Source organism: Lithobates pipiens, unplaced genomic scaffold (genome assembly GCF_037356315.1).
Source record: "Lithobates pipiens isolate NorthernLeopardFrog02 unplaced genomic scaffold, aLitPip1_a1.2 Scaffold_28, whole genome shotgun sequence".
NCBI lineage: Eukaryota > Metazoa > Chordata > Amphibia > Anura > Ranidae > Lithobates > Lithobates pipiens.
This window is the reverse complement of record NW_027507789.1, coordinates 53,921,972-53,937,072: the sequence shown is the minus strand read 5'-3', so window position 1 is coordinate 53,937,072 and position 15,101 is coordinate 53,921,972. Positions and strand designations below refer to the sequence as shown.

The 15,101-nt window shown below is 41.3% G+C and overlaps 1 protein-coding gene across 2 annotated transcripts in view; it reads left to right on the top strand.

Moving 5' to 3' along the window:
* CDH22 (cadherin 22) overlaps positions 1–15,101 on the top strand; it is a 604,297-nt gene that overhangs the window by 576,416 nt on the left and 12,780 nt on the right. The window contains exons 9-11 of one of the 2 annotated variants that reach the window (XM_077459248.1): positions 7,746–7,879; positions 11,619–11,740; positions 14,341–14,458. In XM_077459248.1, coding sequence (XP_077315374.1) covers positions 7,746–7,879; positions 11,619–11,740; positions 14,341–14,458 — 374 coding nt within the window. The remainder of the gene's footprint in view (positions 1–7,745; positions 7,880–11,618; positions 11,741–14,340; positions 14,459–15,101) is intronic. The other variant, XM_077459250.1, reaches the window with a different exon arrangement.

Sequence of the window (15,101 nt, the reverse complement as noted above, 5' to 3'; positions counted from 1 at the left end):
ACCCAGATGAAAATGTGTGGCAAATAACTGTACAGGGGGAAGCTGCGCCCTCCCCATACAGAGGTGTAGATAAGAGGGGGTGGGGGTCAGGAGTGTTCAAACCACCACCAGAGTATCCTGGCAAAATGTGCAGACAGTGTCCCTGCTGTTTAGCCTCAACATCAGCACAGTAGAGGCAATCAGAGTTTCGAAGTGAAGCAGCCAGTCCCCCTTCTATTGTGCCCCACCCCCTCAGTTTAATATGGAGCCCCCCTGAAAAGCATGAAATAACTGCAAGGTCTCAGATGCTGGCAATTGATAGTGCACGGTTGAGGGAACTCCTAGACTCCCCTCAAGGTATCATATGACACAGCTGAAGGGAGACTTGGGATGCAGAAGTTTTCCTACTTCTGCGCCGTGCTGAATTTGAGGTCTGGTAAGTTGAGAGGCATCAATTTTCTGTTTTGGGAAAGAGGAGGTGAGAATTCCAGCCTGGGGGAGTTTCTTTTGGTGGGGGGTTAAGGAAAGGGGGCAGGTTTTCTTTTGGAAAAGGGAGGAGTTTCTTGTAGAGAAGTTTACAGGGGGTGGTTAATGGCAGGGATTTTCTTATGGGAGGGAGTTTGATTGGATGAAGGGAGATGTTCTTCATAATTTGGAATCTTAGCTGGGGGAGAGGGTGTTGACTGTGGGAGATGTTTTTGCTTTGGGGGAGTCGGTTTAGAGATAGGGGTGTTTAATTTTTTGGGGGATATTTGAGGGAGGGAGATATTTTACAGTGGGAATCTTTGCTTGGGGAAGGAGGGTTCTTAGGAGGGAGAGGGGGATTTTTTTCCTTTAAAATAGATGTATTTTTTTTTTTTTATTATACTTACCCAGGTGGATGGAGCATTTATCCAATGTTGCATCTGTCCCCAGCTTCTTCTAAGACAAACAGAGTAATCAAAGACCGCTGATCACTCAGTTCTTAGACTTCAGTGAACAAAGAGTGGTGACTGTTAATCCCTGGCTCTGCCCCCTCCCCCCAAGCTCGCTGGAATGCCAGGCTGTGGAGGGGGAAGGAGCTCCTGGCTAGCTGCTGGTCCAGGCATATGGGTGAATCCTGACTTTAAAGTTTGGATCTTTCCACAGCCTGGACCTGCTGAGCGATGTTAGCTGACAGCGGACTATAGCTGGCTGTCTGCTAAAAATGGGTCTAGAAGAAGTACAACCAAGCGGTATGCCGTCCCTTCAGAGCGCATGCACCGTTGACATCACGACTGCTTTCCATGTGAATATCTCCTAAACAGGAGTACCGGCAAAGGGAAGAGAGAAAAAAATCGCTGGTGTCGCACATCCACTGAGTCCTATGGTAATGTAGTAGTAATGGGAGAGACTTCCTCAGCCTGTGTTCCCGCCAGGCCCCACCCCAACATGTTTTGCTTTGTCCCCCGGAGTTTAAACATGGCGACCACTGGATGCGCAGATACATGTTAACAGCAGTGGCTCTTTTCAGCCCATCACTCAGGTGCACAGGCTGAGCAGATGAAAAAAAAAATTGGAACATCTGGGATCCTGGCTGTAGGTATTCATGGTATATTTGCCATTCCATGGCCATTTAGACAGCTATGTAGGCCCTGCCCTCATAGGCATGACATTATGCCTACTGGTAAATCTGACCCTGTTGTTTCTAGACAGATAGTGATCGACTGCCCAAACAGATGTAAGGATAGTGATTACAACCCTCTATCTGTGCTCATTGCATGTCATAGGCGTTTTAAACAATAGATACTGTGGCTGCTGGTTAAAGGGCTTCTATTTTCAATCTTTAATTTAACTTCATTTTTATTGAAGTTTTAACAAAAGGAATAGTATGCATACAGTGCAAATAAAAAGTACATTCCAATGAACAATTGTACAAATTATCCACGCTTGATAAGGTGCCTTAGAAACAACATCATAACAATAGGGTATAGCCTATGTGCTTAATTGGCAATAGAATATTTCGTAGAGAATGAAAGATAGTCTTCCTGTGTAGAAACACATTAACTGTTGACGAGGATGAGAAAACCAACAACAGGGCAATCGGAGCAATATCCTACTCATCAGTCACGGCTGTACTGATAACACTGGAGCCTAGTAAAGCCCATCATGGGAAGGCCCGGCTAGAGAGAAAAAAAACACGGGGGAGGGGTGATCAGCCACTGCCAGGGTTAGGAAGAAGAGCACATCAGGAGCTTAGAGAAGTAAAAAGGGGGGTAAAAGAAAGATAAAGAGGGGGAGTTGGGTGCGGAAATGAGGGAAGGAAGATGGGTAAAGGGGGGGGATGTAGGGTAGAGTACCCTAGGGGCTCTTGTCAACCCAATAAAGAGTGGCTATAGTTCTAGGAAGCGGGAGGTCATTTGAGATGGAGGGACATGGTCAAGCCAGGGTTGACAAACCCATATTTGTCATGCGTGTCATTATCATTAAGGATGGCGGTCAGCTTTTCATGAGCGTTCCATGAACGCAACTTTTGACCTCCTCAAAATTGAGAATACACTCATTCAAGGGTGCAGAACCATCAAAGTACATTTACATGATCAAGATTACAACCATCCTATATTATGCTGGAGGTTCACAAAGGCATTGGAAAAAAAGTGCCATGGGTCTGGGGATAACTGGTATAACTGGTATATTCCTAACAAATTAATATAAAAATTGATATAAAAGAGTTCATGAGAGAGAATAATAATAAAAGGAAAATGTGCGTATAGCTGTGAACAACATAATGTCCATACCTGAAGTTAAATATCTACATCTCCCATGAAAGAAATTCAGACCTCAAAAAAAAAGAAAGCATATCCCCCGCCCAAGCGGAGAGGTATGCTTAAGATGGCCTTAAGAGATCTGAAAAAAATTGAAAAGCAAGTCTTGGGGATATAAGGTGTTTTACAAAATGGCTATACAGAGGCAGGGAAGCAAATTAATAAATCTCCAAGACCTGAGCTTACCAGTACGGGTCTGTCAGTTCACAAAATTTGTAAGCCTGTTCTTCACAACCCAGGGATCACCTCTATGTTGCACCAGCCATGGACAGCAATGGAGTCCCAACAATATAAGTACAAGAAATAGCCCCATCATGTGACTGCAGGGGCGAGTCAATGGGGCGCAAACGGGCACTAAAACAATTGAAAACACATGAGGGTAATCCTATAGCGAACAGGCTCATTGTTGGAGACAGATGTCTCCACTATCCTCCACCGTCAACTCTGGGCACGGGTGTGACGTCATCGCCCACGCGCCAATGCCATTTTCCAAGCCCGCACAATGGTTTGCTTCATTGCCATGAACATACGGGTGATCTTTTCAATCTTTCAATGCCAATTGATCTATGGGCCATGCAGGAAGAGTTTTTCTTTTAGAACCCATTCACATCTTTTTCTGTGTTGCAATAACGAACACATGGTAAAGTGTGTTGTGCCACTCGATATGTGTATTTCCTTAAGGCAGCCCTTAATTTAAATGGGGTGCCAACACATCACATCACAGACGAAATTGGACAGTCACCATTTTTTTTCATATGCAGCATACCACAATACACAAGTTTTGTGGTACACTGCAGTAGAAGTGTGTTTTGTTAGTGTGTTGGGGTGATATTCAAAATTAATGGCAGCTCAACCCAGTGTGGTATGCGCTTTGCTTTGCTTTGCTTTGTGATGTCTGTGTAGTCACAGTGCAATAAATATTAATGGACATTTAGAAAGAAATAATTTTTTTTTTTTTTTTTTTAAATGTATGTTAATTACAGAAATATGATAGAGAGGTAAAGTAGAGGGGAGAAAGCAACCTAGTCTAATGTTGTATATAATTATTGCATACATGGCTTATCATGTGTAAAATGTATGCATTTAGCTAGCTTGTGCAGGCTGAGAACCAATCCACAATGCATATTTTGTTCTGAACTGTATATATTTTTATATACATTATTTCCATTGCATTACATATCTAATATGGTGAAAAGAAGTTGTATGTTTTTGGAATCGCTTTTTATTTAAAAACCACCAATGATATCCAAAGCAAGTGTTCCAACAGTCTTTTTTCTGTATCCAAAGGAACTTAATTTATTTCTGGAGTCGTTTTGGCTGCGTGTTCTTATATGGTATATATTTTGATTATAAAAAGAACATAATGTGCATTTTAATAATGTCTCTAACTGAACCTTGAAGTTCATTTCATTGGAAATAATTATACTGTTTTAATATAGTAATTGCTGTCGTTAGATTTTCAATTTGTTATTTAAGGGTTTTAACATAAAGTTAAAATCTCTTTATAAATCTGGAGCTGGGCTTTTAAAAAGCTTGTAAATGTACCGAACATTTTTCTTGGACAAAACGTGACAGTATTTTCTGATAATACTGCGCTTTATGGAAATTCCTTATGTACATACTCCGATCAGATCAATCAAAATATTTCCTTTTGGTATTCAAATCAATAGCAAATTTGGCTCTGTACAAGGTTCTAACCACTCAAGAACATTATGGAGAAGCAATTGTTCCAGAGCCACATAGAATCAGCAATGAACATACACTATATTACCAAAAGTATTGGGACACGTGCCTTTACAAGCACATGAACTTTATTGGCCTCCCAGTCTTAGTCCGTAGGGTTCAATATTGAGTTGGCCCACCCTTTGCAGCCATAACAACTTCAACTCTTCTGGGAAGGCTGTCCACAAGGTTTAGGAGTGTGTCTATTGGAATGTTTGACCATTCTTCCAGAAGCGCATTTGTGAGGTCAGGCACAGTCGCCCCTCTAATTCATCCCAAAGGTGTTCTATTGGGTTGAGGTTAGGACTCTCTGCAGGCCAGCCAAGTTCCTCCACCCCAAACTCACTTATCCATGTCTTTATGGACCTTACTTTGTGCACTGGTGCGCAGTCATGTTGGAACAGGAAGGGGCCATCCCCAAACTGTTTCCACAAAGTTGGGAGCATGAAATTGTCCAAAAGACTTAAGGGTTCCCTGCACTTGAACTAAGGGGCCAAAACCAACCCCTGAAAAACAGCCCTACACCATAATTCCCCCTAAACCAAATGATTTTGACCAGTGTACAAAGAAAGGTCCGTAAAGACATGGATATGCGAGTTTGAGGTGGAGGAAGTTGATCCTACGGTTTTAGACTGGGATGCCGTAAAAGTTTAGTGTATGTAAAATTAAGGTACTAGATCCAGAGTGTGAAGATATGTTCACTGCAGTATATAATGACTCTAAGGCCTCGTGCACACTGGACATTTTTGGACATTTTTACAGCAGCTATTTTTAGCTTCAGAGGTTTTTTTCTACAGTCAATAAACTCACCATCGTGTTATCCTGCACACATAGGTTGTTATCAGCAGTTTTTGGCTGGAGCGTGTTTTGGCTTTAAAAAAAAAAAAAATCTAGGGGGTTCTGAGAGGATTTTTTCAGCTGTTTCTAGCTATAAAAACGTTCTAATGTCAAAAAATGCTGATTAACGCTGATAAACACTCAAAAACGTGGCTCCCCGGTGTTTTTTGACATTTTTGATCCATTAAAAAAAAAACACTAATGCAGAAAAATTCTAAAAATGGTAATAAATGCAAAAAACGCTACTGCAAAAACGTTGAAAAATATTGAAAAACTCACTGCAAAGCTTCTGCCGTTTTTATAACGTTATCTTAACGTCCAGTGTGCACGAGGCCTATATTTAGGCAGCTCTCTAACAATTAGAGGCCTCAAGGTTGCCTCTGTTGAGTATAGTAAGTTGAGTATAGTAAGTGGTAAATAAAATGAGAGATCCACACCAAAGGTTTAGGGGTCAGAGAGCAGCAAACAATATTCTGTAAAGGTATAAGTAGAAAAGATATTCTCCTGCGCTATTTCGGAGGGCCTTAGTAAAAATGGCAGTATTTCCTGGTAGTGAAGTGATCATGCATACCCCGCTGCCTAGGCCGACTAGGGGAAGTCCGAAATGCTATGTAGAAAAAATGATGAATCATAGTAAAGAATTTATTCCAATAAATAAATGAGTTAATACAGGGGTGGATACTACGTATTCAACATTAAAATAGTAATAATACTAGCTAACGACAATGTTGTCACTAGATGGATTGACATAAAATAATACCCATACAAGAGTTAAAATTAGATGAATACTTGGCTAACGCATTTCGAGGGTTTTCCTCTTCATCAGAGCCTTGGTCTGCGTGTTACAACTGCGTGAGACAACTGGATGGGTGGTATAACTCTAGCTGAGTGGTTTAACCATATTAGTGAAATATCCTTCACTTTTGGGATTTATCCTTCCACATCGCAGTGTTCTATATTAAACAGACACCAAATAGACATATATGTAGAGAATTGCAGACGATAATACAGACGATAATACAAATATTATCAAGCATGTATATACCATATACAGTAGTAAAAATGAAAAAAGAAATCCCATTTACCATAAGGTAAGGGGTGGTCATTGTGTTTTTGAGAGGTGTGTACAGTCTGATGGGAGCAAAGAAGTGTTTGTTTCATAAAGTCCATAGGTAACTGTCCAGTATGTTTCAGGGCTATAGACCTTCCTCTTCATCAGGGTTAAATGGAATATAAAATACGTGTATATAATAACATAGTATTGTTTTATTGTTATTATTAACATACATTGTTTGTGTTCCTTACAGCCATCATAAATACCATAACCCCTGAGCACATTGTTTTTTGATTATGGTGAAATAATTATCTTTGTTATCTTTGGACTTCTAGACCTTTGAGGTGGCACTCTTTTTTTTTTTCTTACATTTCCAGTTCAATATTGAGGAGGGTGATGTTTATGTTGATAGGAATGAATAGGAGGAGTATGTCAAGAGACTAGACAGTGACCACACAGAGAAGTAACTGCCGGCTCAGTAGTTGTGGTCATGCAGTATAGGCAAAATCAGCTATTTCTGTTAAGGGAAACAAAAGTTAATTGCGTACATTGAATTACTAGCAACTATGTAGTGCAAAGGCCTGATTTTTATATTACATAGTTTTGGTATATATAAAGTTGATTGTACAAAAATCATATGGTCATATTGTTACATGTATATACCTACCCCGAAAATAAGACCTAGCATTATTTTCCAGGAGGGCTGCAATACAAGCCCTACCCTGAAAATAAGCCCTGGTTTAAAATGCCTGTAAAATCCTATAATCCACTCTATTACAGTAGTATATAATATACAATGTGTGTGTTTCTGTAATATAATTGTGCCAAATACCTTGGTACAGCGTCGCTCAGCTGACCTCCTGCTGCTCTCCTCCTCTTCTCCCAGCAATCAGTGGGGGATCTCTGTCACCTCCCTGCAGTGCTCGGAGCAGGGAAGAGAGCTGTGGCGGGTCACGGAATCGCCAAGTGGTATTTGGCACAATTATATTACAGAAGCACACACATTGGACATTATATACTACTGTAATACAGTGAATTATAGGATTTTACAAGCATTTTAACTGGGGATTCCTGACAGGCAGGTAGGGAGATGGGGAGAGAAGACAGCACTTTACATGGTAAGACCTACCCTGAAAATAAGCCCTACTGTGTCTTTTGTTGCCAAAATTAATACAAGACCTGGGCTTATTTTCAGGGAAACATGTTAGTGCCAAGGACTGATTGCTGATTGCCAGAAGCCATTAGTCCTGTAACCACTGGGTGTTAGAAAATATTTTCAGGTCAGATTTTGTCTGCACTTTTTAAAGCCTATTATTTTCTCTCATTCTTTCAAAGGTATAACTTACATCTAAATGTGTTCAATTCCCCAGGTATTCACTGGACAAATCATCAGACGATGGAATTTTCGAAATTGATGAAGAGACAGGTGAAGTTAGAATAACCAAACCCTTGGACCGTGAGACCTCTGGCTGGCACAATTTGACTGTTCAGGCAATGGAAGCAGGTTTTCTTACGTCTTTATTTTACCTCTGTCCGCGTACAAGTCAGTGTAATGTATCCATTTTAATGGTCTGCTTCCATCATGAATTTAGTTCTTTTTTTAGTCCGGTCTAAATATTGTTGGTCATAGATGGGCTACATTTTCAGGTAGTGCAATAAATACAAAATAAAAGCTTTCAGGTTAATGGTGATGAAAATTCATAAATCATGGTTTCTGGCTGAGCATTGACTGTATCCAAAAACCTATTCCAGTTATTAGTAGAAGAATAATTTCACTTTCTGTAAAAAAAAAAAAAGAATAATAAATGCACATATTTTTGCAGGTAAAAAAAAATGTGCATTTATTATCTTTGTACACTGCAGTCTGTAAATGATCGCAACTATGATTAGCAGATCGCGGGTGCAATGCCAATGCAATGTAAAAAGACTTGTGTCCATCCAGATCCTGAAAAAAAAAAAATGGACAGTATCCAGCCACCTGTAGAGCCATCAATGGTCCACTGCAGATCTCTGTCAAAATGAGGACACAAACTGAAGGGGCATGGGTGTCTCAAAACTGACTTTTTACCCATTCAGCTATGATTTTTGGGAAGGGGCTTAGTAATGGCAGCCTGCATGTTTCTCATACTACAGGTTTACCCTTAAAGACTAAAGACAGATGTGTGGGAGATCCTAGAATTTGTAATATGATAAGGAGATGTCATCTAATGTGAGGGAAAAGCTTTGAAATTCAAACTGCTGTTTTTGGTGGTGGTGCGCTAGTGTTAGGACATTACCACTAGTCTCATTAATACAATGTAGTACTCACCTATGAAGGGGACCAGGTCTCAGAGCTGCCAGCCCAGGTACCAGCTCCAGAACACACCGACAAAACTCAGGGAAAGGATGAGGGTGCAGGATTCTCCAAAAACATACAAAGGTATTAGAGGACAGATTGTCAAGCAAAGTACTTCAGTAGCAGCCTTAGATATTGCTAGAGGTAAAGGGGACAGTCAGCTAGTCTGAGACTCTAAGAGCAGTCTCAGTCTTTGTAGCAACCCCTGGAATCTAACGCTCAAAGCACAATCCCACCTGGAGCGCTAGGAGAAAGGTCCTACTCACAATGTCCAGTGTGTCAGAAACCATGAAACAGACTGAGAAAGAAGTACAATCAAATCACACCTGTTTATTAATAAAAATAAAAAGGTAAATAGAAAAAAGCGTATTTAAGCATAGCCAGAGTCCAGTAGCCAGATCGGGTAGTCAGCCAGTCCAAAGTTCATTAACCAGACCGGGTAATCAGCCAGGCCAAAAGTCAGGGATCCAAGGAGAGCAACTGCAAGCAGGATAAGAAGCCAGGAGGGATGTCAGCAAGCCAGTCTTGAAACAAACAGCAGGAGATGGTTCCTTGTGATGTGACCAACGCGAAGGCAAAGGAAAAGGTGAGCTGGAAGGCTTTAAATAGGCAGGTCAGACGAGCATCATCGGGAACAGCTGGTAACTGTGGAAAGAGAAGAGAGCTGGTAATTAGCCGATAGCTGAGTGGCCAGCCCAGAGGAGGAAGGGCTAAGCCAGCCCTGACACAGTGACAGTTTCCCTCCGGCACTCTTCAGGGAAAGGGTTCCCTCTCCAGTCCACCTCCCACAGGTAGCATCTTTTTTTTTTTGTCCAGTTTCCTCCAGGCCCTCAGCCAAGCACATGCTGATGCCTAAGGCCAGCCATACATGTTTTGAATCTTGGGTGGTACAGCCTACTCCCAGAAAAGACAATAGCCCGACAGGAGAGCACTGTCTGTGTTGATGGAAAATCGTGCACATTTCTTTCCTGCAACCATGGTTGCGGGAAAGAAATTTGCACCCTGTATGGCCTGCATAACAGCTCCTCTGTCACAGAGGCTGCCACCCAGAACCCAGGAGAGAGACCTCTTATCAAACCCTTCCAAACATTTATCTCTCTGGGCACACTTTCTGGGCCAGCCTTCAGGGATTGGGATCACATAAATATTCATACCTCAATGGCTAACCCTCTTACTCTATTTCTGGAACCTTCCAGAGGCTGGAGCAATCAATTACCAGGCTTTAGCAATAGGTCTGAAATGACCTGAAAAATAAATGGTTACTCAGCTGGTTACAGCAGAGCCAAAAACAAAATGTAGCCCGCCTAGGGCAGGGCGCGACAACAATTACTATCGATGTGTGGTGAAGATGTTATAGTCTTGGACGGGCATCGGGAACTGTTTTAGTGTGACAAAGAGGAGACATCAGAGGAGAAGGCAGTGTTGAAGAAAAACAACTGCGCAATGTGTCATCAGTTTACCATGTAGGTGCATTTGCCCCCCACTGATTGCCCATTAGGAAAGAATAAAATCTACAGCAGGTGGTTTTGTCTCTCCAAGAGCACTCAATTTTTCCTGCAGTTGTCAAAAGTTGAACCTGAATATACTACGTTCAACTACTTCTGCTGAAAAGCTCCATTGCCAAAGATTACTACTCCCTGCACCTGCCCCAGGCTACAAATTCTTTTTTTTTTTCTGTTGATCTCACGCTCCCATTATATTTTCTGCTCTTTCTAGTACACAGCTTCAGTTAATTCTTCACTAGCAAAACCTTCCATGCCCACACTAGCGACTGATCAAGTTGAGACTGCTGTGGACATCTCCGCTAAAAAAGAAATGTTGTTTTTTTTCATCATCACTGCCTGCTTGGCGCTGCCCAACTCCACTGCTTCAAAGAGAAATGTAAAAAAAAAAATCTCACTTGACTAATGCCCCAGTAAAAGACCAAAAAAGGTTTAAAAAAAATAAATAAACACATTTCTCCCTATAGTTTTAAAGCTACATTCCAGGCAAGCAGCTAAATACACAGATTAACTGTATACAATGAAGCTATTTTATCTACCTCCACCCCAGATTGGTTCCTTGCTGCTGTTTCCCTCTCCCCTCTCTGAGCTCTGCTGTACAGGGACCGCAATAGGCTTATTCTGAGTCAAATTCAGGCACTTACACTGCTTGCATTCGAAAAATACGTTAAGGTAGACTTTCATTAACATTATTCAAGTGTTTTTTTTTTTTTTTTGCTTTCGGGTAATGGGTACCCTTTTTACCCACTCACACTTACTTGATATTCTCCTAGGCGATAATGATGCCCATTTGGGATGCCCAACAACCTCATGGCTGCAGACAAGTCTCCCCTGGAGACTGCAGGACCAGTCCCATAGCTCTGCCGTGATTTGCACATGCTCAGTGGGGTGCCAGCTGTAATACATTAGGAATTCACAGCCAGCTTCCAAATCCAGGATGGCATAGCCAGAGAGCAGAAGCTTGGCAAAAAATCAGCTATGGGAGGAACAGCGCCGGACTGGGCTGTTAAGTGTTTATTTCCTAGTCAGCAGCTACAGTATTTTTTTAAACCAGAGTGAAGTTCCTCTTCAATAATGTATTAATGATTACAGAGCTGAATAATTTGTGTCTTTTATATATGCCTGGAGGTGAGATTAAATTTTGACAGTTTTCAAAGGTGTGTTCAGTTCAAAAAAAAGTGAGAAATGTGTAAAAGCTCAAAAAGGAACATTATTGCTATGATTATTTTATAATAAGACATTTATCAAAGCCCATAATTTCATTGTACTAAAATAGTAGGAGATTTTTTTTCCGCCCTAAAGGATCAAAGGGGCATGTTGGGTGAATAGTCTGCAAATTAAATTCTAGGAAATTAGCCCATCTGTATCGGAGAATCACTCATCATTGCTATGTGTAATCTTTACAGATGATCCTCAGAAGGTTTCATCGCTCGCCCTGCAAATTCGCATCCTGGATGTAAACGATAATCCTCCTGAGCTGGCTACACCTCACGAGTCTTCTGTTTGTGAGGATGCTCTACCTGGGCAGGTAATGCGCCATAACCCCAGAAATGAAATTGAATGATCACTTGTATACAGTTACACCAACAGGCTTTGAGGTTTCATTTTAAGAATATTTCTACTCGGCACAAATACATTTAGGGATAGTTAGGATTTGAAGTAAAAATCTTTCTCTGTGGTTTCCCTTATATGCTGTGCACATTTATGAGAATATGAGAAGAAGGTTGGGTAAAAATCCAGAAGAGAGCTAATCCTACAACCACTCCAGCACACATACTTTTGTCTAGTTTAGTAATTACATACATACAACCAACATATTAAAGTGTACATTAAACCAGAACTTTTTGGGGTTTTGGATAGAGTGTGGAAGGGTTAGAACCTCTGAAAGATTTGTATTGCTTTCTGTGTCCCTGCTGGGGAGGTTTGTCCTCTCTATTTGTCCTGAGGACTATTGTCACCAGCAGTTCTGGGACAAGGTCTTCTAGAGCCCAGGGCAAATTTGCCAAACTGCCCCCCCCACCCCCCCAAGGTTTATGAGCATTATGTGTCAGCAAACCCCCAACTCCCCTCCAAAAAAACAAAAAAACTTGAGCACTAATCTGCACGTATATCCTTAAATTATCCCTAAATTATCCCTACTTCTGCTGAAATCCCCCCGGTACAAATATGCCCCCCAAAAAAATCCCCCCTTTAGCAAATCCTCTACTCTTCAGATCCCTTACATTTCCACACATCCCTCAAATACAGATCCCTTTCCCTTCACCCTCCCAGCACAAAACCCCCCCTACATCTCCCTCCTAGGAAACAGCCCCCAAAAAAATATTCCCCTACTAGCACAAATTGCCCCCCCCCAGTTTTTTCCCTGTTTAACACAATTTCCCTCCCCCTCTACCATATCACCTCTTCTAACATAAACCCCCCATATCCCCCTAAATCACCGCTCCTAGCACACACCCACAAATGTCCCCTTCTAGAACAAGTCTTGCCCATTTCTGCCCCCAAAATCACCCTCACAAATCACGTCCCCTCCCCCATCTCCTCGTGGTGCCCCCCCCCCAAACCTCACATGATACCACAGTGCCCAGGACAGCCGTCCTTCCTGCCCACCACTTGTCTTGGCCCTGGTCACTGGTACAGAAGAGATTTGGAGAGATTTACTCTTACCTACTGCTGTGTCTCCAAAACAGGAAGTGAAGGAAACCCCATATGTAGACTACTCTTAAATGATGCATTAAAGGAAAATTGTAGAGAGAACTATGGTGGTCTTTGCCGAAAATGGCCCAGATTCGAACTTCGAATTCATTAAGTGGCATGCTGAATGTGCCAAGTTGATTGAGCAATCAACTTGGGTACAATGAGCCTGCTGGATTCTCTTGCGATTATCATTAGCGGCTGCTATAGCCGCTAGCGATAATCACTTTCTTCTCTCAGCAGAGATGGCCACCCCCTGCTAGAAGAAGACAATGGCCCAGCAGGAGGGATTCCCGCATCATCACTGCCTGTGTTGATGGGGGGAATCGAGCAAATTTAATTTCCTGCAGGAAAGAAATTCGCTCAGTGTATGGCCGGCCTAAGCATACTAGATGCCTGGCTGTCTTTCTTCAATCTGGCTTCAAAAAAAGTCACTGACCAGAAACAAGCATGGGTGTGAAAGTTGGGTCAGATTTATTGATCTGCTTATGTGTTCCAAGTCAAGGCCCTAGAAACTACTAATTTCAGGGATGTAGCATTTTTAGGATAGGTCAGCAATGGCACCTTCCATATAGACTAGTTCCCTAGAGAGACACAAACAGTGATAAAATCCTCAAAGGTTCTAACTCTCCACTCAATCCAAAACTAAAAGATAAATGTTTTGGCTTTAGATACACTTAAAGGGTAACTCCACTTTCGTGGGGAAAAAAATAGCAAATAAAGAAAAAATATATATAGCGCATATAATTGAGACACTAATAATATTGTAATTGAATGTTATTAAAAAATGACCTTTCCTTTTCAATCTGCAGCCAATGTAATTTTCTGAGAATGCATTGCAATATGACTACCTGGAGTTGTTCTGTACACGGAGTGTGTACTGACCACTCCCCAGAAACATAATTTCCTGCTTGTGTGATTGGCTCACCAATTTTCCCAGAAGTCTGCCTAAGGTACAAATCAGATTCCAGGCATCCCCTATAACAAAAATTTAATTTTTGGAAAGATACTTTCAATAGAAGCACGTCTAAAGGGATGCAGGCCAGCAGATTTCCTCATTAGTGCTTTTCAGCTGCACACCAGACAGTTAATTATTAAACCCACAATTATTAAACCCACAATTATTAGACCCACTCAGTAAAAAGGCGCAGACAAACACATGGATTTCTTCAGAATAACAAAAGGTAGGAATCTGCAACAAAGTTTGTTATACACCTTGTGCATAGATTACCCAGAAGGAAATGTTTTTTCTCAACAAAATTGGAGTTACGCTTTAAGAAGATGGGTAGCTTCATGTCTGGCAACATGTATTGCCAGATAAGATAAATTTTAATCTGACTTATACTGAATGTAAGCACTACATTACTATTTGTGTACATCAGAGGTATTGTAAATATTGTACGCTTCTACAAATAATGTCTGCTCATTGTACCGTAGCTCATTCAGACTATCAGTGTGGTGGATCGAGATGAGCCAATGGGGGGCCATCGGTTCTACTTCAGACTTGCACCTGACCCCAGTGCGGAGCATCACTTTACTCTGCTCAATGTCAAGGGTGAGCCTCATATCGGTCACCTGATATCCCATCCTCCATCTTTCAAAGTCATCCATAATTATGTAATGCTTATCCATCATATGAAATTGCGCACAACCACCAAAACATGCACGTATTTTAATATACCATTTGTCATCATGTAACAGTCACATTTTCAACATTCTGTTTAGCAATATTAGCAAGCAAAACATACAGAACCCTTTCTTTATTAAAGATCACCAGTTTTCATTATTCTCCTCCAAGTCTGCCCTCTCCATTTATCACAAATAGAACTGGACAGATTGTAGATACAATTTTTTTTTCTCATTTTCATTGTAAGTGGTCACTATAGGGCAACACAAACGTCCAATATTTATTAATTCGTGATTTGCTTTATGAAGGTCAACTCTGATCACTTAGTTGAACCGCTTCCCCCTGTCCCTAATATACAACCACCATCCTTTTTAAAGTTTTCCTAAAGGCATATAATGTGCTTTATTGTAGGGTGTTTTGGAGCCCCTTTACTTTTGTGTGGCGTATTAATGCACATGCATTAATGAGCACTATGCACTAGACATGTGCATTAGTTTTCCTCCAAATTTCGGGTATTTTCGTTATCGTTTTAACAAACGGTAACGAATGTGCAGAATCCGAAAACTGAAAG